The sequence below is a fragment of the Herpailurus yagouaroundi genome, unplaced genomic scaffold, assembly GCF_014898765.1.
Source record: "Herpailurus yagouaroundi ecotype Mexico unplaced genomic scaffold, PumYag 77, whole genome shotgun sequence".
Lineage (NCBI taxonomy): Eukaryota > Metazoa > Chordata > Mammalia > Carnivora > Felidae > Herpailurus > Herpailurus yagouaroundi.
In genome coordinates this window covers 71776643-71801316 of record NW_024412388.1, presented here as the reverse complement: position 1 = coordinate 71801316, position 24674 = coordinate 71776643, and the positions used below count along the sequence as shown (strand labels likewise).

At 37.6% G+C, this 24674-nt stretch overlaps 2 protein-coding genes and 1 pseudogene across 2 annotated transcripts in view; 1 reads left to right on the top strand and 2 right to left on the bottom strand.

The window, feature by feature from the left end:
* Window positions 1–24674, top strand: part of CTBS (chitobiase) — a 43925-nt gene that overhangs the window by 16511 nt on the left and 2740 nt on the right. The window contains exons 2-6 of the mRNA XM_040470801.1: window positions 3617–3755; window positions 4230–4438; window positions 22227–22395; window positions 23810–23907; window positions 24187–24348. Of these exons, the coding sequence (XP_040326735.1) occupies window positions 3617–3755; window positions 4230–4438; window positions 22227–22395; window positions 23810–23907; window positions 24187–24348 (777 nt within the window). The remainder of the gene's footprint in view (window positions 1–3616; window positions 3756–4229; window positions 4439–22226; window positions 22396–23809; window positions 23908–24186; window positions 24349–24674) is intronic.
* Window positions 8294–9174, bottom strand: LOC121027384 (diamine acetyltransferase 1-like; annotated as a pseudogene).
* The window catches only part of SPATA1 (spermatogenesis associated 1), a 49773-nt gene continuing 47183 nt past the window's right edge, over window positions 22085–24674 (bottom strand). The window contains 1 exon segment of the mRNA XM_040470797.1: window positions 22085–22375. Within this exon segment, the coding sequence (XP_040326731.1) occupies window positions 22347–22375 (29 nt within the window). The 3' untranslated portion in view covers window positions 22085–22346.

Genomic DNA, 24674 nt, shown 5'->3' with positions numbered 1-24674 from the left:
TTCTTTCTTTCTTTCTTTCTTTCTTTCTTTCTTTCTTTCTTTCTTTCCTTATTTATTTATCTTGGGGAGAGAGCATAAGCAAGGGAGGGGCCGAGAGAGGGGGGAAAGAGAATCTCAAACAGAACCTGATGCTGGGCTCAAGCTCATGAACCATGAGATCATGACCTGAAACAAAATCAAGTTGGATGCTTAACAGACTAAGCCACCCAGGTGCCCCCAACCTGTATTTTCAGTAACGCATTTGGTTCCAAACAGTCTTTTGAGATAAGAATACTGTTTTAAAACATCTTTCAAGTTGTGCTGTTTTACAAAAAATTCGTCAGCCCTTGCTTCAAGTTTATACCTACACTGTAACTTTTCAAGATGCCTCAGTTAATTCCTTTACTGTGGGCTTGCAGTATTTATGATTCTGTTTTCATGGTTTCTTTTTTTTAGTTTAAAAAAAAAATGTTTATTTTTGAGGGGGAAGGGGCAGAGAGAGAGGGAAACAGAGGACCCAAAGTGGGCTCTCCACTGTCAGTGCAGAGCCCAATGTGAAACTTGAACCCCAAACTGTGAGATCATGACCTGAGCCAAAGTCAGACGCTTAACTCCGCCACCTAGGTGCTCCTATTTTCATGGTTTCTTTAAGTGGAGCCTTCCAGGAGGCATACATGACTCCACCTCTGCCTACATAGGAAGAACCTTTCTCCCCTAAATTGGAATAAGTGTCAGTAAATATTTCTGTGGCTACTTCCAGACCTAGTGTCCTGGTTTAGAATCATTATACAATTTGGAGTTGTTATGTTACTTCCTCTTTGTATAATTAAATTTCATACTTTGTGGCCTGTTGGACTTTAAAAAAAATGTTGTATCCAGTAATGTGATGCTGGCTCAACTCTTCGAGATTATTTCCAGTAGTAAGGACCTTGAATGGATACAGACTTTAGGTGGGAATACCTGAGTTTCTCTCTCCTAATCTTTCTTGTTACTCAAATGTGGCCTGAAGTGCTTTCCAACTATAGCAGTACTTTCCCTCTAATACAGGATGTGACAATCAGGGAAGATCCTTCCAGGTATTAGGGACAAAATCACTAAATGTGGAAAACTTGCCTCTTGATCAGTGATGCTTCCAAAAAAGGATCTTGATCAAAAGTGGGAAGTGTGAAAATTAATAAAAAGAAACCTCATTTAGACTGGAGTTGGGAGACTGGCAGAGGGAGCTCTGATGTCCTACCTGTCATCGATTGAAGACCCAATGGGGAAGAGCAGAGGTACCCTGCACATGGATACTACTTTAGTATCTTAGCAAGAAGAAAGGATTTCCTCCTGCCCCATTAATGCCCAAGCAATTAGACTGTCATAACTCAGCCAACCAAACGCCACCATACTTCAAGCTTCCAGTATATTCTGATTGACTTTGTGTTTATAATAGCCTTCTCACTTTCCTCCTTTCCTCTATAAAAGAGCATTCTTCTCCTTTGTTCTGCAGATTTACCAGTGCTGTTGCCATAGCTTGCTTGTCCCAGCTAAATGCAGTTTTTTGCTGGTAAAATAACTGGTAGTTTTTGTTTTTATGGCTAACAGTGTAAAGAGCAATTCTATTGTAAAGATAGGGACAATTTCCAGTTCTTAATCTAACAGATTTTGAGGCAAGGCATTTAAATGCCAGTAAAAAGGCATATGTACATTGCTTAAGGTAAGTAAAGGTGGTAAAGTGTTTATAAAGAACCTACTCAGTGTGGAAACCTAACATATGAAAGACTTCCTGTAGCGCCCAATACCTCTTCATGGATTGGGCAGTGTATGTGGGCATTTGGAAAATCAATTATGCAAAGAAGAAAAATTTTGTTCATTTGTAAGTTCATGGTTTTTTTCTTTACTGACCTATATTCTTCAAACACAGACTACATTGCTCTTTTTTCCCTTATACTTTCAGTTGATTCATCCAGCTATATTTTTAGGATTTGTATTATGTCACAAGCTTTCAGTATTTTTAAAAACAAATTCAATCTTAATTATTGGAATTAAAATAGGGGATAAGGTTTGTGATGTAAATATGCATCTAAAAACTCCAAAAAATAATGGCCATTCCAATTTCACATTCTGTAATTTTTATTTTAGTGGGAAGTTACCTAGGAGAAAAATGGATTATACATAGTTAATTCTGAAAACAGAAATGAAATAATGAAATGAAATAACAGAATGAAATAACAGAAATGAAATAATTCTGAAAACAGAAATGAATAAAAATGAAATAATTTTTTTAAATTGAGAAAATTAAGAAATGTCTGTTTTAACTATTATATCTCCCCTCCCCCTTCCATTCTCCTCATAGTGGCCCAGTGATTTTTGATCTCTCCCTCTTTCTCATATATTAATGCAAATTTTATGTCCCTCCCCTGCTTAAACACTCTAATGGCTTCCCATTACATCTCAGGGTAAAATACAAAATTCTGAGTATCTACAAAGCCCTACTTGATCTTGCCACATTGATCTTTTGGTTCTCTCCTGAGAACGCTCTTTTTTTGTTCATAGGTAACCTTCCATCGTGTCCAGATCATTACCCAGATTTCAGTTTTCCCCCAAAGTGTGTAGCTCTACCCTGCCCTACCAGGGTAGCAGGCCCCCTTCATATGGTGTCATGGCCTCTTGCAGCTAAAGGACCTGGTTTCTTTAACTTCTGTCACTAATGTCTAGCGAGGTGCATCCCCCATACCTTATTGGAATTCAATAAACATTTGCTAAATCAGTGAATTAAAACTTTATTTGTAATAAAATTATCAGTGAGACTTCTGTGCTTCTAGAATTATCTGTGAAGGGAAAATACTGGTGAAGCATAACATCCACCACCTTAGAACTTAACTTGAGGACTTCTTAAGAAGTTTGTTTCACCAAAAACCATTAGTAGTAAATGCAATTATCTGGTGCGTTTGCATAGAGGCAGTGGCTCCAGCTGCTGCAGCCAGAAACTTCAATATGAATCAACCTCCCTTTCTTTTACTTTACTCATTCAATCGTCACAGAATTCTGTTAATTTTGCCCTTAGGATCTTCCAGATCTGTTCATTTATCTGGCTTATCTCTGCTGCTCCACAATTTTAACTGAGGTCACCTTCATCTTTTGCCTGGATTCTTCCAACAGCTTTCCTGTCAGCAGTGCTGCTTCCAGTTTTAGCCTCTCTTCCCATTTCAGCTTAAGGAATTTTTCTAAAATGCATATGTAAATGCATACTTAACATGTATACATTCTTTTAAAACCCTTTCTCTCAGGATAATATGCTAATTTCTCAAGAGGGCTTATAAGGCCTTTCATGACTTAACCCTGCCTAGATCTCTTTGGTTCTTTACTGCTGTCTCCTTCCAAATGCTAGGTGTCAGCTATACTCAATACTGAGTTGCAGAATCACCATGCTTTCTCTGCCTCTAGGCCTTGGCTCTTTCCACATTTCTCTCTAGCCCAACTTTCGAGGCCTGGTTAATTTCCCCTGCCACCAATGATACTGAGACACCTATGTCTTGTTCACTGTTGTACTCTCAGTGCCTGGTATATGACCAGTGTTTAATGTTATTTTGGGTGGTCAGCATTGTATTCTCTTTGATTTAAGCAATGATGCTTATCTTTGTTGTTTTGGCAGGTCTTTGTGTTTGATGTTGGATATAAAACTTGGAAATTTTATGACTGGTCACAGATTACAACTGTAGTAATTTTTGGAAAATATGATCCAGAACTTATGTGCTATGCTCATTCACATGGAGCCAGAGTAGTGCTAAAAGGTGGGTAACAGTTTTTCACTAGATGTGTCCAGCCAATTGGTAAGTTTACTTGCATTTCTTGTCATCCTGACTTTCCAAAAAATTCCCTTTTCGTGTTTATCTGGTATGTGCTTTATCATCCTAAAATTAATCTCAGATACTGTTTAATTCATTTCACAGATATTTATTTTTAAAGAATTAAATAAACCACTCTGATTTTGAGCAAAATGTGAATCCTAATTAGCCTGATGACTTTTAGCTAGTCAGTCTACAATTTCTACTTCTAATTTGAGAATGATTTTACTAGTTATTCATAATGGTTATTTTGGAGATTGAGTAATGACTTTCTATTTTGGTATATTGTTTCTCTATTTGGAAAACTTAAATTGGGGGCTTAGTATTCCAAGATAATGAGATGTTTTAAGGTGTTGTGAAATAAATTTCATTAAACTATGAAAAGCACATATGCACAAAAGATGTATATTTCTTCCATAGGAGATATACCCTTAAAAGATATAATTGATCCTACTTTCAGAGCATCCTGGATAGCTCAAAAAGTTAAGTTGGCCAAAGCACAATATATGGACGGAATGAATATAGACATAGAGCAAGAAGCTAATTGTTTTTCACCTGAATATTATGCATTAACTGCTTTAGTCAAAGAAGCCACAGACTCTTTCCATCGTGAAATTAAGGGATCACAGGTAAAAATTCATTTGCTACTTTTTGGAAACTCATTTTCTCTATCAAAATGTATTCATGAAGATATGACTAATAGAATCTCAGCTTTATTGAGTAGGAAAGAATTTCAGCACATATATCCTAAAAATATTTTCTGGAACTTTGGAGGTTCTTAATTAGAGAAGTTTTACAGAATTTTAAGGTGCTAAATCTGTTTTCTATTCATAGCACAATACAACATTGAGAATGCCCGACCTACTTGCCTTGCAGCAAGGTTAGAGATATTAAATAGGCAACTGGGTTGGCAAGAATCAGAAAGTGCTTAGCCATCCAGGTCCTGCTTTCATCAGTGCAGGACAGAAATCCCTCTTGTCTAAGAGTAGAGGTAGTTTGGGGAAGTCACTTGCTTCATAGGCTCTGATTACTTGCAAACTGAGGTCCAATAAGTCTCAAAGGACTAACTCTATAGAACTTGACAGAGCTATGGCAAAAGGCTTCCCCACTGCCATAGTGAGCATGATTAGAGCAGAAGATCTTTTAGCTTTTTGCTAAAAGAGCAAAAGGCATATTTACAGGCAATATATAGGTAACAAAAGATAATGTGGCCCTGGATCAGTGATCTCAAACCTGGCCTCATAACAAGATAACCAAGAGTATTTAAACACACATACACTCTCTCTCTCTGCAATAAAGCAAGTTAAATGAATTTTTTTTGGCCTTCTAGTGCATATAAGTTATGTTTACACTGTACTGTAGTCAATTATTAAGTGTGCAATAGTATGTTTGAAAAATAATGTAAATACCTTAATTAAAAAATACTTTATTGCTATAAATGCAAACCACCATCTGAGCTTTTCACCAAGTTGTAATATTTTTGCTGGGGGAGAGTCTGGCCTCGATGTTGATGGCTGTGACTGATCAGGGTGTTGGTTGCTGAAGTTTGGGGTGGCTGTGGCAGTTTCTTAAAATAAGACAGCAGTGAAGTTTGCTGCACTGATCAGCTCCTCCTTTGATGAACAATTCCTCCATAGCATGCAATGTGGTTTACTAGCATTTTATCCACAATAGAACTACTTCCAAAATTGGAGTCAATCCTCTCAAACTCTGCTCCTGCTTTATTGACTAAATTTATGTAATATTATAAACCTTTTGTTGTCATTTCAACAATATTCACAGCATCTTCACCAGGAATAGATTCCATCTCAAACCACTTTCTCATCCACAAGAAGCAACTCCTCCACTGTGAAAGTTTTACATGAGATTGCAGCCATTCAATCACATCTTTAGGCTGTACTTCTAATTCTAGTTCTCCTAATGTTTCCACCACATCTGTAGTTACTTCCTCCACTAAAGTCTTCCCCTCAAAGTCTTCAGTGAGGGTGGGTATCAACCCTCCTGTTCCAAATTCCTGTTAATGTTGATATTTTGTTTTTTTCCCATGAATCACGAACGTTCTTAATGGCATCTAGAATGGTGAATCCTTCCCAGAAGGTTTTCAATTAGCTTTTCCCAGATCCTTCAGCAGAATCATTGTCTATGGCAGCTATAGTCCTACTAAATATGTCTCTTAAATAAGAAGGTTTGAAATTTGGAATGACTCCTTGATCCATTGACTGCAGAATGGATGCTGTGTTAGCAGGCATGAAAACAAAATTTATCTCATTGTCCATCTCCATCAGAGCTCTTCAGTGACCAGGTACATTGTCAATGAGCAGTCATATTTTGAATAGAAACTTTCTTCAGTAGGTCTCAACAGTAGGCTTAAAACATTCACTAAGCCATATTGTAAACAGGTGTGCCTTCATCCAGACTTTGTTGTTCCATTTATAGAGCACAGAGTGGATATAGCATAATTTTTAAAATTTATTTATTTTTTAATTTACATCCAAGTTAGTTAGCATATAGTGTTATAATGATTTCAAGAGTAGATGCCAGTGATTCATCTCTTATGTATAAATACCTAAGGCTCATCACAACAAATGTCCTTCCTAATGCCCCTGCCCCATTTAGCCCATCCCTCCACCCACAACCGCTCGAGCAACCCTCAGTTTGTTCTCTGTATTTAAGAGTCTCTTATGTTTTGTCCCCCTCCTTGTTTTTATATTATTTTTACTTCCCTTTCCTTATGTTCATCTGTTTTGTATCTTAAAGTCCTCATATGAGTGAAGTCTTATGATATTTGTCTTTCTCTGACTGACTTATTTCGTTTAGCATAATCTTCTAGTTCCATCTACATAGTTGCAAATGGCAAGATTTCATTCTTTTTGTTTAGTAATACTTCATTATATATATATGTGCCACATCTTCTTTATCCATACATCTGTTGATGGACATTTGGACTCTTTCTATACTTTGGCTATTGTTGATAGAGCTGCTATAAACATTGGGGTGCATGTGGCCCTTTGAAACAGCATACCTGTATCCCTTGGATAAATACCTAGTAGTGCAATTGCTGGGTCATAGGGTAGTTCTATTTCTAATTTTTTGAGGAACCTCCATACTGTTTTCCAGAGTTGCTGTACCAGTCTGCATTCCCACCAGCAGTGCAAAAGAGATCCTCTTTCTCTGCATCCTCTCCAACATTTGTTGTTGTCTGAGTTGTTAATTTTAGCCAATCTGACTGGTGTGAGATGATATCTCATTGTGGCTTTAATTTGTATTTCCATGATGATGAGTGATGTTTAGCATTTTTTCATGTGTCTGTTAGCCATCTGGATGTCTTCTTTGGAGGAGTGTCTATTCACGTCTTTTACCCATTTCTTCACTGGATTATTTGTTGTTTGGGTCTTGAGTTTCGTAAGTTCTTTATAAATTTTAGATACTAACCCTTTATCTGATATGTCATTTGTAAATATCTTCTCCCATTCCGTTGGTTGCCTTTTAGTTTTGCTGATTGTTTCTTTCACTGTGTAGAAGCTTTTTATTTTGAGGAGGTCCCAGTAGTTCATTTTTGCTTTTGTTTCCTTGCCTCTGGAGACGTGTTGAATAAGAAGTTGCTGTGGCCAAGGTCAAAGAGGTTTTTGCCTGCTTTCGCCTCTAGGATTTTGATGACTTCCTGTCTTATGTTTAGGTCTTTCATCCATTTTGAGTTTCTTTTGTGTATGGTGCAAAAAATGGTCCAGGTTCATTTTTCTGCATGTTCCTGTCCAGTTTTCCCAGCACCACTTGCTGGAGAGACTATCTTTATTCCACTGGATATTCTTTCCTGCTTTGTCAAAGATTAGTTGGCCATGTGTTTGTGGGTCCATTTCTGGGTTCTCTATTCTACTGATCTATGTGTCTGTTTTTGTGCCAGTACCATATTGTCTTGATGATTACAGCTTTGTAATACAGCTTGAAGTCCAGGATTGTGATGCCTCCAGCTTTAGTTATCTTTTTCAGGATTAGTTTGGTTATTCAGGGCCTTTTCTGGTTCCATACAAATTTTAGGATTGTTTGTTCTAGCTTTGTGAAGAATGCTGGTGTTATTTTGATAGGAATTGCATTGAATATGTAGATTTCTTTGGGTATTATTGACATTTTAACAAAATTTGTTCTTCCAATCCATAAGCATGGAATATTTTTCCAGTTTTTTTGTGCCGCCTTCAATTTCTTTTATAAGCTTTCTGTAGTTTTCAGTGTACAGATTTTTCACCTCTTTTTTTTTAAACAAAGGGTAGTTTATTAAAAAAGAATCAAAACAAAAACTCTAAGTACCAGCGTATACATTGTACATATTTAAATGACTCACAAGAATTAAGTTTTTTTCTTATACATTAAGATCATACCACCTTGCTGTTTATCAAAAGATGTTCAAGGAGAAATCTGACTCCAAACTGCATACAGGACTGCCATCTTAAACAGACCGCATTTCAAACATGCAACAACACCACTGATAATAAAGCTTTGGAATGGGTGTTCATTCTATTATTCGACTACAAACAGGATAGAAAGCAAGATCAGTTGAGAATTTAATCTAAAATAGAATGGCAGCTGTCATTTTCTGCACCAGCACTCCTCACTCCTCTGCTGCCATCTTTAGTCAAAAATACTCCTTGTCGATCTTGAAGAGTTTCCATCCCTCTTCGCTGGACAAATCAGAAGCACCTCTTTTTTTGTAGAAGTTGATCGATGGTTCATTCCGTTTAGCTACCAAGAAGTGCATGCTGCTGCAGCGTCATTCCATGGCAACCTGGCTTAGGTTCTTCAGAATTTCTGATCCTATGCCAAAGCCTCTATAATCACTCATTCCGAAGAAGTCCTCAAGATACAACAGTTTACTAATCCACGGGTCATGGGTAAAGTAGTACATGGCGAAACCAACAACAGCGTCCTTCCGGAGACTAGTGCTCCTTGGGCACTTCTGCAACCACGCAGTGGTAGAAAGGGTGCTCTCCGAAACCATCCTCTAGTAGATCTTTTTCAGTTAATATTACTTGCTCTTCCATATATTCGTATTTGGCCAGTTCCTTGATCAGCCACAGGATGTCACTGCAGTCTGCGTCAGTGGCCAAGCGGATCACGAATTTAGCCATTTTTGTCTTTTGCTTTTCTTCCCTTTGCGGACCAGGCCCCTGTACTTGAACAGCAGGAGGAGGTGGTTCCGCATTCATCTCCCAGGAGCATCCTTTTCTCAGTCAGGCTGGCACCATGACCCGGCGAACCTTTGCAAGTGATGAAAAAGCTTCATCCGACCGCGACTAGCGCTGCAACTCACCTCTTCAGTTAGGTTTATTCCTACATATTTTATAGCTTTTGTGCAATTGTAAATGGGATCGACTCCTTGATTTCTCTTTCTGTTGCTTCATTATTGGTGTATAGAAATCAACTAATTTCTGTGCATTGATTTTTATATCCTGTGACTTGGCTGAATTCATGGATCAGTTCTAACAGCTTTTTGGTGGAGTCTTTTGGGTTTTCCACATACAGTATGTCAGACATGAAGAGTGAAAGTTTGAATTCCTCCTGGCCAATTTGGATGCCTTTTATTCATTTGCATTGTCTGATTGCTGAGGCTGGGACTTCCAATACTATGTTGAATAACAGTGGTAAGAGTGGACATCCCTGTCGTGTTCTTGACTTTAGGGGGAAAGCTCTCAGTTTTTTTTTTTTTTGTCCATTGAGGATGATATTAGCGGTGGGTCTTTCATATATGGCTTTTATGATCTTGAGGTACGATCCTTCTATTCCTACAGTCTTGAGGGTTTTTATCAAGAAAGGATGCTATGTTTTGTCAAATGCTTTCTCTGCATCTATCGAGAGGATCATGTGGTTCTTGTCCTTTCTTTTATTGATGTGATGTATCACATTGATTGTTTTGAGGATATTGAACCCGCTCTGCATTCCAGGTCTAAATCCCACTTGGTCATGGTGAATACTTCTTTTAATGTATTGTTGGATCCATTTGGTTAGTATCTTGTTGAGGATTTTTGCATCCATGTTCATCAGGGAAATTGACTTGTAGTTTTCCTTTTTAGAGGGATCTTTGGTTTTGGAATCAAGGTAATGCTGGCTTCATAGAATGAGTTTGGAAGTTTTCCTTCCATTTCTATTTTTTGGAATAGCTTCAAAAGTGTAGGTGTTAACTCTTCTTTAAATGTTGGTAGAATTTCCCTGGAAAGCTATCCAACCCTGGACTCTTGTTTTTTGGGAGATTTTTGATTACTAATTTGATTTCCTTACTGGTTATGGGTCTGTTCAAATTTTCTATTTCTTCCTGTTTTAGTTTTGGTAGTTTATATGGTTCTTGGAATTTGACCATTTCTTCCGGATTGCCTATTTTATTGGTGTATAATTGCTCATAATATTCTTATTAATTTCTGCAAATTAATTCTCTTATTTATTTCTGCAGCATTGGTTGTGATCTCTCATTCTTGATTTTATTTATTTGGGGCTTCCCTTTTTCTTTTTGTTCAAACCGACTAAGGATTTATCAATTTTGTTAATTCTTTCAAAGAACCAGCTCCTGGTTTTATTGATCTGTTCTGTTTTTTTGATTTCGATAGCATTGATTTCTGCTCTAATCTTTATTTCCTGTCTTCTGCTGTTTTTTTTTTTTTAATTTTTAAATGTTTATTTTTGAGAGAGAGAGAGAGAGAAAGAGAGAGGGAGGGAGGGTGGGTGAGGGGAAGAGAAAGGGAAACACAGAATCTGAAGCAGGCTCCAGGCTCCCAGCTGCCAGCCCAGAGACTGATGCAGGGCTCAAACCCATGAAATGCGAGATCATGACCTGAGTGAAGTTGGGAGCTTAATTGACTGAGCCACTCAGGTGCCCCCTGGGTTTTATTTGCTGTTCTTTTTCCAGCTCTTTAAGGTGTAAAGTTAGGTTGTGTATCTGAGACCTTTCTTCCTTGTTAAGGAAGGCTTGGATTGCTATGTACTTCCCTCTTATGACTGCCTTTGCTGCATCCCAGAGGTTTTGGACTGTGGTGTTATTTTCATTGGCTTCCACGTACTTTTTAATTTCCTCTTTTTAACTTCTTGTTTAGCCCATTTATTCTTTAATAGGATGTTCTTTAGTCTCTAAGTATTTGTTATCTTTGCAAATTTTTTCTTGTGGTTGATTTCAAGTTTCATAGTGTTGTGGTCTGAAAATATGCACAGTATGATCTCGATCTTTTTGTACTTCTTGAGGGCTGATTTGTGTCCTGGTATGTGATCTATTCTGGAGAACGTTCCATGTGCACTCGAGTAGAATGTTTATTGTATTCCGTTGCTTTAGGATGAAATGTTTTGAATATATCTGGTAAGTCCATCCAGTCCAGTGTGTCATTCAAAGCCATTGTTTCCTTGATTATTTTCTGTTTATATGATCTGTCCATTGCTGTAAGTGGGGGTGTTGAAGTCCCCTACTATTATGGTATTATTATCAATGAGTTTCTGTATGTTTGTGATTAATTGATTTATATATTTGGGTTCTTCCACGTTTGGAGCATAAATGTTTACAATTGTTAGCTCTTGGTGGGAAGACCCCTTAATTATGATATAATGCCCTTCTTCATCTGTTACAGTCTTTATTTTAAAATCTAGATTGTCTGATATGAGTATGGCTACTCCAGCTTTGTTTTGGTGACCATTAGCATGTTAGATGGTTCTCTATCCCCTTATTTTCAATCTGAAGGTGTCTTTAGGTCTAAAATGGGTCTCTTGTAAACAGCATATAGATGGATCTTGTTTTCGTATCCATTCTGTTACCCTATTTCTTTTGATTGGAGCATTGAGTCCATTGACATTTAGAGTACTGAAAGATATTAATTTATTGACATTATGTTGCCTATAGAGTTGGAGTTTCTGGTGGTGTTCTTGGTCCTTTTAGTTTTTGTTGCTTTTGGAATTTTTTTTTTCCTTTTTTTTTCTCCCCTCAGAGTGTACCCTTTAAACTTTCTTGCAGAGCTGGTTTAGTTGTCACAAATTCCTTTAATTTTTGTTTGGGAAACTTTTTATCTCTCCTATTTTGAATGACAGTCTTGCTGGATAAAGAATTCTTGGCTGCATATTTTTCTGATTCAGCACATTGAATACATTCTGCCACTCCTTTCTGGCCTGCCAAGTTTCTGTGGATAGGTCTGCTGCAAACCTGATCTGTCTTCCCTTGTAGGTTAAGGACTTTTTTTTCCTTGCTGCTTTCATGATTCTTTCCTTGCCTGAGTATTTTGTGAATTTGACTATGATATGCCTTGTTGATGGCTGGTTTTTGTTGAATCTGATGGGAGTTCTCTGTGCTTCCTGGATTTCGATGCCTGTGTCTTTCCCCAGGTTAGGAAAGTTTTCTGCTATGATTTGCTCACATAACCCTTCTACCCCTTTCTCTCTCTCTCTTCATCTTCTGGGACCCCTAAGATTCAGATGTTATTCCTATTTATTTATTTATTTATTTATTTAAAACATTTATTTATTTTTGAGATAGAGACAGAGCATGAATGGGGGGAGGGCCAGACAGAGAGGGAGACACAGAATATGAAACAGGCTCCAGGCTCTGAGCTGTCAGTACAGAGCCCAATGTGGGGCTTGAACTCACGGAGTGTGAGATCATGACCTGAGCCGAAGTCGGACGCTCAACCGACTGAGCCACCCAGGCGCCCCTATTCCTTTTTAATGAATCACTGAGTTCTCTAATTCTTACATCATGCTCTTTTGCCTCAGTTTCCCTCTTTTTTTCCTGCTTCATTATTCTCCATAAGTTTGTCCTCTGTTGAATCTGATGGGAGTTCTCTGTGCTTCCTGGATTTTGATGCCTGTGTCTTTCCCCAGGTTAGGAAAGTTTTCTGCTATGATTTGCTCACATAACCATTCTACCTCTTTCTGTCTCTCTTCATCTTCTGGGACCCCTAAGATTCAGATTTGATTCCTTTTTAATGAGTCACTGAGTTCTCTAATTCTTACATCATGCTCTTTTGCCTCAGTTTCCCTCTTTTTTTCCTGCTTCATTATTCTCCATAAGTTTGTCCTCTGGATTGCTGATTCGCTGATCTGCTTCATCCATCCTTGCTGCCATGGGAACCATTCAAGATTGCAGCTCAGTTATAGCATTTTTTATTTCATCCTGACTAGATTTTACTTCTTTTATCTCTGCAGAAAGGAATTCTATGCTTTTTACAACCCCAGTTAGTATTCTTCTTGTCAAGATTCTAAATTCTGGTTTAGACATCTTGCTTGTATCTGTGTTAAGTCCCTGGCTGTCATTTCTTCCTGTTCTTTCTTTTGGGGTGCATTCCTTTGTTTCATCATTTTGAAGGAAAAAAAAGGATTAATAAAAAAATTAAAAAATAAAAATTAAAAACTTAAAAACAGCACACACAAAAAAATCAAATAAAGGATGTTAGATATTAGGTATATTTAGGTCTGGTTGTTGAAAGAAGTTTGACATAATAGATTAAAAAAAAGGGAAAGAAAAAAAAGGGGAAAAAAAGGAAAACGAAAATTTAAAAAAAGAATACAATAAAATAGAATAAAGTGAAATAATGAAAGTAAAATAGAATTTCAAAAATTTACAAAAAAGTAAAAAAAAGAAAAAAATTAAAGAAAAATCTTTTTTATAAAAACAGATAATAAAAATAATTTTTTTCTTTCTGTATTCAAGAAAAAAGAAAAAGAAAAAAAAATAGAGGAACCAGCGAACAGAATGAAATACGATTGAAATTACATCCATTTTCCCCTAGAAGTCAAACTATGAAGCACTTTATAATCTGTAAACTAAGCAGGTGGAGAGATTTGTGGTGTTCCTCTAGAGTGCGGTTGGCCCAGTTGGGCAGGGCTTGGTGTAATGGCTCTGTTCTCCACTAGATGGCACTGCTTAGTTTACTGGGGTGACACATGTAGGCATATATACCCTTATGCAGGAGGGGTGAAAATGGTGTCACCCAGCTACCTAGTCTCTAGTATCAGAATTCTGTGCTTTCACTGACTGGCAATCATGCACCCTTCCTTTGTCTCTGGCTTCTGTTCACTCCCCACTTCTACAGAGTCCATGACAAAGCCATCAACCACCAGGGGCACCTCCCTCCAGAGTTTTATCTCAGATGGGGCTGTTTCCAAACCCCTCACTTCTGAGGGACTGCGGCTTTGACCCACTCCAACCCTCTGGGGGATGGTCTCGCTGAGCAATGGCCGGGTGCCAGCCCACCCCCTGGAATGTTCATGCACCTGTAACTGCTGCAGATGCCCAGAGACTGCAGCTGGGTGCCAGCCCACCCCAGAAAAAGTTTTCATGATCATGTAGCAGCAGCATTTCAGGGATTATGGTAAATCACAACACACACCTGGTGCCAGGCTTCACCCTTAATGTCCTTGTTCCAACACCAGCGAATGTGGCTGCTCTCCAAGGTCTGCTGGGACCTTTGCCTGTGGGGAGGCCACACAGCTTCTACCAACTGTCCTCCCAGCAGGGGAATCGCCTCTCCCCATGTTCCCTGAGGACCCCTCGGATCTTGCTCTCTGCTCCTGGGGATTTGCCCTTTCCACCAGAGCTCCGCCAGGTATTGAACTGCAGAGTTTCAGACTCTGTTCTCCCCTGTTTATAGAGACTTAATGGTATATAAGCCCTCTTTCTACTTTCTCCCCCCCCCCCCCCCTTTTTTTTTTTTTTTTTGGCTTGCAGTCCCTTTTTCTCTTTTTTGTTCAGTCCACTCTTTCTCCTTCTCTCCATCTGCTTTTGGGGGTTGGGGGGGGGAGTGCTTTTCCTGTACTCTCCCCTGTCTCTGTCCTCTCTCCACAAGCAAAAACAGCTCCCTACCCTCTATGGCTTCTGTCTCCCCCCAGTTCATCTCTCCATGCCATGTAACTGCCAAGTTCTGTGGTTCAAGTTGTGCAGATTGTTGTGTTAATCCTCAAATCAGTTTTCCAGGTGTGCAAGATAGTTTGGTGTTGATCTAGCTGCATTTCAGAAATAAGAGAGGCCAAAAAAAAAGTTCCATGCTGCTCCAGCATCATGGCCCCCTCTTCCAGGTTTAGCATAATTCTCAAGGGCCCTAGAATTTTTATAATGGTGAATGAGAATTGGCTTCAGCTTAAAGTCACCAGCTATTTTAGTCCTTAACAAGAGACTTTGTCTGTCCTATGAAGCTTTGAAGTCAGAAATTGACTGACTTCTTTCTAGCTATGGAATTCCTTAGATAACATCTTCTTCCAATCTTAGATAACAGCCTTCTTCCAATAAAGGCTGTTTTGTCAGTCTTGAAAATCTATTGTTTAGTGTAGCCACCTTCATTAATTATCTTAGCTAGATATTCTGGATAACTTGCTGCAGCTTCTACATCAGCACTTCTTGCTTCACCTTGTACTTTTATGTTATGGAGAAAGGTTTTTTTTCCCTTAAAACTCATGAACCAACTGCTGCTGCTTCAAACTTCTCTTTTGCAGCTTCCTCACCTCTCCCAGCTTTCAAAGAATTGAAGAGTTAAGGACTTTCTCCCTGGATTAGACTATGGCTTAAGGGAATTTTGGCTGGTTTGATCTTCCATCTAGACCATTAATACTTTCTCCATATCAGCAATATGGCTTTTACTTTCTTATAATTTTTACTTTCTTACAATTTTTACTTTCTTATAATTCATGTGCTTACTGGAGTAGCACTTTTAATTTCTTTTTGCTTTCACAACTTGGCTGTTTGGCACAAAAAGTTCAGCTTTTGGCCTGTCTCAGCTTTGACATGCCTTCCTCACTAAGCTTAATCATTTCTACCTGTTGATTCAAAGTGAGAGATATGTGACTCTTCCTTTCACTTGAACACTTAGAGGCCATTGTAGAGTTATTAATTGGCCTAATTTAAATGTTGTGTCTCAGGGAATAGGGATGCCCAAGCAGAGGGACAGAGACATGGCAAAAACCACTGGGTTCAGTCAGAACACACACAATATTATGGGTTGTTTGCCATTTTATATGGGCATGGTTTGTGGCACCCTGAAACTATTGCAATAGTAACATTAAAAATAACTATTCAGAAATCAGAAAAATAATAAAAAAGTTGATTTCTTTGACCCATTTGTAGTTTAGTAGCATGTTGTTTAACTTCCATGTGTTTTTTTTTCTTTCTTTTTTTTGGGGGGGGGGTAATTGATTTTTAGTTTCATTCCTTTGTAGTTGGAAAATATGTTTGATATTTCAGTTTTCTTGAATTTATTGAGACTTGTTTTTGTGGCCTAACACATCCTCTATCTTGGACAATGTTCTATTTGCATTTGAAAAGACTGTGTATTCTGTGTATACACACGTCTATATACACATACCCACACAGATATATATATACGTTAAGTCCATCTAGTCTGATGTGTCATTGAAAACCACTGTTTCCCTGTTGATTTTATGTCTGAATATCAATCCATTGATGGATGTTGGGTTTAAAGTCCCCTGCCACTATTATATTACTGTCCATTTTTTCCTTTAGGTCTGTTAAGTTTTGCTTTATGTAGTTAGGTGCTTCAGTGTTGGGTGCATATTTACAACTGTTATATCCTCTCATTGGACTGATGCTTTCATCATTATGTATGCTCATTTTTGTTTCTTGTTATAGTCTTATTTTAAAGTCTATTATGTCTGAGATAAGTATTGCCCCACCTTTTTCTTTCCTTCCATTTGCATGGGGTATTTTTCCATCCTGTTACTTTCAGTCCATATGTGGTTTTAGGTCTGAAATGAGTCTCTTGTAGGAACACATCAATGAGTCTTTTTTTTTTTTTTTTAACCATTCTGTCACTCTGTCTTTTGATTGGAATATTTAGACTATCACATTTATAGTAATTATTGATAGGTATGTACTTACTGCTATTTTGTTGTTTTCTGATTGTTTTGTAGTTTTTGTCTTCTTGCTCTTTTTGTGATGGGTGACTTTTTAGCGTTATGTTTTGACTTCTTTCTCTTCATTTTTTGTGTATCCATCATAGATTTTTGGTTTGTGGTCACCAAGAGGTTCATATGTCTTAAGTATATGGCAGTCTATAATAAGTTGGTCAGTTATGTTCAAACACATTTTGTACGTAGTTCATTTTTCTCCCCCTCATTTTATGTATGTTGTCACATTTTATATCTTTTTTTTTTTTTTAAATTTTTTTCAACGTTTATTTATTTTTGGGACAGAGAGAGACAGAGCATGAACGGGGGAGGGGCAGAGAGAGAGGGAGACACAGAATCGGAAACAGGCTCCAGGCTCTGAGCCATCAGCCCAGAGCCTGACGCGGGGCTCGAACTCGCGGACCGCGAGATCGTGACCTGGCTGAAGTCGGACGCTTAACCGACTGCGCCACCCAGGCGCCCCAACACATTTTATATCTTTTTACTGTGAGCCCCATCACTACATTTTTAGATATAATTGATTTTACTACTTTTGTCTATTAACCTTCATACTAGCTACATAAGTGATTGTTCTACCTTTATTGTATTTCCTTTTACTGGTGAAATTTTTCATAATTTTCTTCTAATTGTGGCCTTTTTCTTTACATGTAAAGAAGTCCCTTGAACATTTCTCATAACTGTGGTGATAAATTTCTTTAACTTTTGTTTGGGAAACTCTCTCTCCCCTTCAATTCTGAATGATAACCTTGCCAGTTAGAGTATTCTTGGAAGTTTTTCCCTTTCTGTGCTTTGACTAGATCATGCCAGTTCTCTCTGGCTTATAAAGCTTCTGTTGAAAACTCATCAAATAGCTTTAACCCTTGTATGTAACTAACTCCTTGTGTTGCTTTTAAAATTATGTCTTTAATCTTTAACACTTTGATTATTGTCTTGTTGTGTACCTCCCTGAGTTCATCTTATTTGGAACTCTCTGATTCTTGAACTTAGATGTCTGTTTCCTTCCCCAGGTTAGGGACATTTTGGGCTATTATTTCTTCAAATAAATTTTCTGTCCTCCTCTCCCTCCTCCTCTCCTGTTTCTCCTCCTGGAACCCCTAGAATGTGAATGCTTATTCACTTGATGTCCAAGATATTCCTTACCATATCCCCATTTAAATTTTTTTTTCTTTTGCTGTTCAGGTTGAGTGCTTTCCATTATCCTGTCTTCTAGATTGTTGGTCCATTCTTATGCATCCTCTAATCCACTCTTGATTCCCTCTTGTGTATCTTTCATCTCTGTTACCATATTCAACTCTGATTTTTTTTTTTAAGTTTCTCTCTCCTCTTAATACTTTGAGTCTATCCATTCTTCTCTGGTGAGCATCTTTATGACTATTACTTTAGAGTCTTTATTGGGTAGATAGCTTATATTCATTTCATTTAGTTCCTTTTCTGAATTCTTTTGTTTGAAGCATATTCTTCTTTGTCATTTTGCTTGACTTTCTGTGTTTGTTTCTATGAATTCGGTAGAACAGCTATTTCTAAACTTGAAGGAATGGTCCTGTGTGTGTAATCATCCCCTGTGTAGACTGTGTGCACCTGGTAATTTTGGCCAGCTGGCTGGAGTGGTGGCTAGCATGAGTTCCCCTGCAGGGTGGGGCCACCCTGGTGAGATGGTCAGAGTTGAAGTGGGCATAGGCTGGGACAGTCCCAGGGTTCTTTGTGCAGAGGGTGCCTTGGCAGGACAGGTGAAGCTTAAGTGGGTAGACTTCTCAGGACATTTGTGCATGGGTACTCTGGCAGGGTGGCTGGAGTCAAGGCAGGCACAGGGCAGGGTGTCTCAGGGTGCTTTTCTGGGTGGAGAATGCCCTGGAAAATTGCCTGGAGCCAAAGCAGTGCAGGCCTGGAAAGTTTTAGGGTGTTATGCACCTCTGTCACTTTGGTGAGACAGCTGTAACTATGGTAAATGCTGACCAGGGTTGTCTTATGTGCACCGTATTCGATCTGCCTTGTGGGATGGGTAGGGCTGGTGTGGACTAGGAGCCCAGGGCTTACTGAAGTGGTAAGCTGCCTTGGGTACCCACCCAGGCCCTGCTCCTGTTCATGATGTCACGGTAATGAGGGAATGTAAACCCTGGTGCTTGCCAACCCTTCTGACCCAAAGATTTCTAGCAGCTCCCCCACTTTTTGACAGAGTTCTAGTGCTAGATTTTGTATATTCTAATTGATTGAATATTTATTTATTTATTTTTGAGAGAGAGAGCACAAGTGGGGCAGGGGCTAAGACAGAGAGAAAGAGAGGAAGACACAGAATCTGAAGCAGGCTCCAGGCTCTGAGCTGTCAGCACAGAGCCTGACACGGGGCTCGAACCCATGAACAGTAAGATCATGACCCGAGCCAAAGTCAGAGGCTTAACCAACTGTGCCACCCAGGAGTCCCTCTAATTGATCTTTTATTAAAAAGTTGCTTTTTTCCCCCTGTACCGCAAGGCAGACAAATCTTCTCATGGTCTCCCAGTATATATCCCTCCCCACTGCAAGTAGCAGCATCAGGGGGGTGGGGACTTCCTTTGTACCTGTGTCTACATCTCTCTTGCTGTCTTCTAGGTGGTGTGTTTCTCTTCTGTTGTGCAAAAGCTGTTCAGTCAGTCGTCAGTTCTTTCAGAGGAACTGCTCTATGAGTAGGTGTAGATTTAGTATGTCTGTGGAGCAGGTGGTTTCTGGGTTTTCCTACATCACCATCTTGGACCTTCCCTCCTCAGACGAATACAGTTTAGATCAAGAATAGCAAATACCTGGTACACAGGCCAACATACTCCTCTCCTCACAAATTTTGTTCTCAGAAAACGTTTCCTTCATTTTCTAGATTGCTGTTACTAAGAGATTAGAGTTAGTGTAAGGGAAACAACCTCTTTGCTAGCCCAGATTATGCTACAGTGAAAGGGCAGGGAGGAAGAAATTGAGCAGACTTGCAATAGGAGTATCTATTTCCAATTTTGAGGGGCAAGTAGAACAATTTGGCCTATTATGTCAAATTCATGTATCAAAATTAGTGGAAGGTACAGTTGCTAAGGCATGCCAGATTGTGGAAGGTCCAGAATGTCAGACTGAAGCATATGCATTTTATTCTGTATGTGGTGTGTTACATGGTAGAAAGTGGGGAAGGTTATTCCATAGTAGTATGTATAATAGTCTAGAGGAGAAATGGAAACCAGTAAATACTAATCCAAGTCTAATAACTTGAGATTTATAGTTTGGATTAGGATGATGGCATAACCCTAACACTCAGGAAGTGTTCAATAAATATTGAATTAATTAATGGAAAGAAAGAAGCAGAACCAGTTATGAGAAGCCACCCAAAGGAAAATGGGAGATTAATTATGGGGTGTGAGAGAAGTCAGATAATAGCTCTAAAGTTCTTAAACTGGCCACCAAAAAAAGAAAAAAAATAGAGTCTGGAAGGAGAAATGAGGTTTGGGGAAATGATGATTAAGATTACAGAATTATGCTCTTTTATTAATGTGATGTATCACATTGATTTGAGAATGGATAAAGAAATTGTGGTTTATATATGCAATGGAATACTATGTGGCAATAAGAATGAAATATGGCCTTTTGTAGCAACGTGGATGGAACTGGAGAGTGTTATGCTAAGTGAAATAAATCATACAGAGAAAGATACCATATGTTTTCACTCTTATGTGGATCCTGAGCAACTTAACAGAAGACCATGGAGGAGGGGAAGGGAAAAAAAAAATGTTAGGGAGGGAGCCAAAACATAAGAGACTCTTAAAAACTGAGAACTGAAGGTTAAGGGGGGGGAGGGAGGGAGGGGGAGGATGAGTGATGGGTATTGACGAGGGCACCTGTTGGGATGAGCACTGGGTGTTGTATGGAAACCAATTTGACAATAAATTTTATATTTAAAAAAAATTCATTTTGCCTATATATGAAAAAAAATTACAGAATTATGGTCCTAGAATTAAAGAGCTAGAAATATGCCAGAAGCGTTCTTCCCACACAATGATTTTTTTACAGGTAGGAAAACCAATTCAGATGTTTTTAGAGACACAGACCTAGTTATAACAGAGCCAAAACTAGAACCAAAATCATTTTGATTTGTCTAATATACGAATGCTGCTTTCTCAAAAATAGGAGATTAACCATGACAGGAAATCCAGGTAAAAATAGTCTTTCTTTTTTCTGAGGGGGAGAGAGGGTGCAAGTGAATGAGGGCAAAGAGAGAATCCCATGAGGGGCAGAGAAACAGAAAGGGAGAGACAGAGAAGTGAGGCTCACATGAAGCAGGGCTCAAGCTCACTGGATGTGGGGTTCGAACTCACTAACTGTGAGATCATGACCTGAGCCGAAATCAAGAATCAGATGCTTAACCGACTAAGCTACCCAGGTGCCCCAGGTAAAAGTACTAATGCTCAGGAGAGGTAAGGACTTCTACAGTGGATTTGAAATTTTCCTTTTTAGAGGTGATCATTTGGTTTCTCTGTTACTATAGTATAGCTCCATTTTATAACAGGAAGCAGTGATAAAATGGGATTGGATGTGTAAAAAATTCACTTTATAACCTATTTTGCTGTAGTGCTATTGAGGAAAGCTTGTACTTATAAAGCTGAGATTCCATTAGTGTTAATAGAGAATTACAACTCTTTTTAGGACTTTGTCAAAATTCTATAACAATAAATTGGCCAAAGTGTAAAAATTTTAATTGCATTATCTTAATTTTTGTAATAATTAATGTGTTTAATGAGTATCTAAAGGAAAAAGAAACCTTTAATGATGCTTTAGAACATTTGTCCATATATAAAATAATGCAAATTAATATCTGGTTAAGGCAATAAACAGTTTAAAGAGACTCATCTTTGAAGACTGGCTTACAAAAATGAAAGGTAATTCATCATTCAGGTTTTATTTGAATATTCCCATAAAATAACATTTAAGTGATTTGTTCAACATTTTGAGTTGATTAGTTTATCCCTGTAGCCATAAACCACTTTCTTTAACTGTAATGTTGGATTAAACCTATCATGTAACATAATTGAATATTAGACTCCCAACCCAGGACAGTCAACTTGTACCAAGAGATGACCTATCTAGCCCACACAATATTTTTAAAAACTTCTGTACTTGAATTATTTTAGTTGTGCTTACTCTTTAGTTGCTTAGTGACCCATCTACACCCTATTGTCATTACGTCTATTTCTTTCAATCAGTTGAGGTACCAGTCTAGCCTCTAAAGACATTTAAAATTCCTCTTCTACACAGTGCCCTGCTCCTGATCATTGTATCTGTCCAAATATATGTCTGGGTTAACACGTCTGCGTAAAAATATCTTAGATATTTTAGAATATCTAAATATCTGTTTAGATATTAGAATATCTGTTCTACTTCTATAAGAACTGTTCTACTTCTATAAGCATATAGAACCCTATGTTCATATATGTAAATAGATCTTTTTTTCTTGGGTAGTATGAAGCAAATATATATAATAAAAAACTGACATAATAAGCATATTTGATCATGTTACATAAAATGGTACGTGTTTTTCCACAGGTAACCTTTGATGTAACTTGGTCTCCAAAGTGCAAAGACAGGTGCTATAATTACACTGGAATTGCAGATGCTTGTGACTTTCTCTTTGTGATGTCTTATGATGAACAAAGTCCGGCCTTGTCAGAATGTATTGCAGCAGCCAATGCTCCCTATAAGGAGACATTAAATGGTAAGAATCCACAAAATGATCACTTTAACATTAAGGTTATTTTAGTATTTCTAAATCATTTGTATACCTTTTCCATTTGTAAAGCTTTCTTGAAACATGAATATCACTTAATTTGGGGAGCTTTCAAGTTTACATAAAGTTTTCACTTAATTCTTCTAAACATTTTGTGGGATAGATATATTATTAATCCTCTATTATAGATGGGATGATGAGTGTTAAGTTCTCTTTGTATTGCTACTGAGTATTATTTACTTGGGGCTCAAGCAGGTGTTCTAACTTCAAGCCAAAACTTTTCTCCCAAAGTTACATAAAGGAGATATTTACTTATCTAGAATTTGACATGATATTTTTTTGAAATAACCAATGTTAGCTAATAGCAAAGATAATTATAATGTGAGTAGCTACTGTGCATGATTGATAGAGGACTGTCTTATTTGGCATTTATTATTAGCACCCATGCTATATCACTATTAGAATTAAGAGTACTTCTGATCTGTCATTCATATCACATCAGCCAATTCAATAAAAGATTTCTTGCTATCTTTTGGACTCAGGTGAAATTTTCTGAGATAATTGGCCCTGCTTTAAGTATTGATTAATAAAAAAATATTTTTCAATTTAGAGAGAAAAATCTTAGAACCTAGCCTCATCATGTCCAAATTAATAATCTGATCGTATGCATATGCCACTTATAATTTGGAAAATGACTGATAAAACTACAAAGTAATTCATTTTTCCAAACTATGTTTCATAAAGGAGATAATTGTGTCCTAACAATATTAGGCTCATTATCAAATATGTTTGTGAAATAAGGCATACTGTACCCCTCTCTTGGATATTTAACAGTACACAATAAAGGCTCTTAAAAACAGCAAATTTACTTAATTCAACTTTCTGATAATCTTGGAACATCTTTGGGTGGGAAAACATTTTGCAGCATTGGGCACAGCAGGGACTGACCAGGAATCTGTTCATATTTCTTTGTTTCCTAACTATAGATTGAATACAGAGTAATTGGGGAACATTTCTTGTCCCTAGCTGTAATTCATACTTATAGAAAGCACAATTGTTCCATGTTATAGAAATATGCTATATGAAATTCTGAGGCCATCCCTGCCAGAGAGTTATATCATGTCTTAGCAGTTAATACACAATTAACATGCTTTCCTGAAATGTGTCATTCTTCCTAGAAATAAATTTTATGAGTTTTTTGCTTCAATTTGATCTTGTTTTAAATGTGTTCTAATATTCAAAACAAATCACTTATGTCATATTAGAGAAACACTCTTATTGGTATTTTGCATAAATGTACTTGTTTTTTCAAACTTAGCTTCCGAATGGTTGAATAGCTTGTATAAACCTATTAGTAGAATATAAAGAAAAAAATATGCCTTTTCCGTCCCAACTTGATTAGGGTATGATGACTACATCAAGATCGGCATTAACCCTGAGAAACTTGTAATGGGTATCCCCTGGTATGGTTATGACTATACCTGTCTAAAGCTATTGGAGGTAAGAACAGATTATTTCCTATATGATTTTTTTCTCTATTATATTTTTGGAGCCTGTTTTGTATATGAACATAGTTTGAGACTAAAAAGGTAGCGTTTAATTATTTAATCCCATGGAAGTTTCTGAATGTTATATATTTTCTTTTTACTTTTATTAGGTATAGTCAGGTTATTTATAGTACATATTTTATTTTTAATAGTTTTTGATTACATTTTCTGATTGGGTTTCTAAGACTTGCTTAACTGATAAATGTATAACATGAACATTTTATATTTCTAGGATCGTGTTTGTACCATTCCAAAAGTCCCTTCCTGGAGGGCCTCTTGTGGTATTGCTTCAGGACAGCAGGTGCCCTATAAAATAATTATGAAGCACGTAAATAGTTCTATTTCTGGAAGCCACTGGGATAAAAATCAGCAGGCCTCTTACTATAACTATAAAGTAAGACTTTTCACAAGTTATGAACATTCTATTTTCGTAACTGCATGTTTTCATAATTACATATTTGATATTAACAATTTCTATCAGTTTTCTTTTAGGGTACAACATAGAGTTTAGATGAGTAAACTTGTAATCAGGTACTTTACTTTCTAGCTGAGCAGTTCAACTTATGCTAATAATATAACTTCTTTGCATGGGCCACTTGTCATGTTAGATAAGGTTATAAAAACATGCATATCACAAACAGGGTCTCCTGTAATAATTGACAGCTTTGTATAACTGTGGCTTTGGGCCAAAATAGGTTACCACTCAGTAAGCCTTCATTT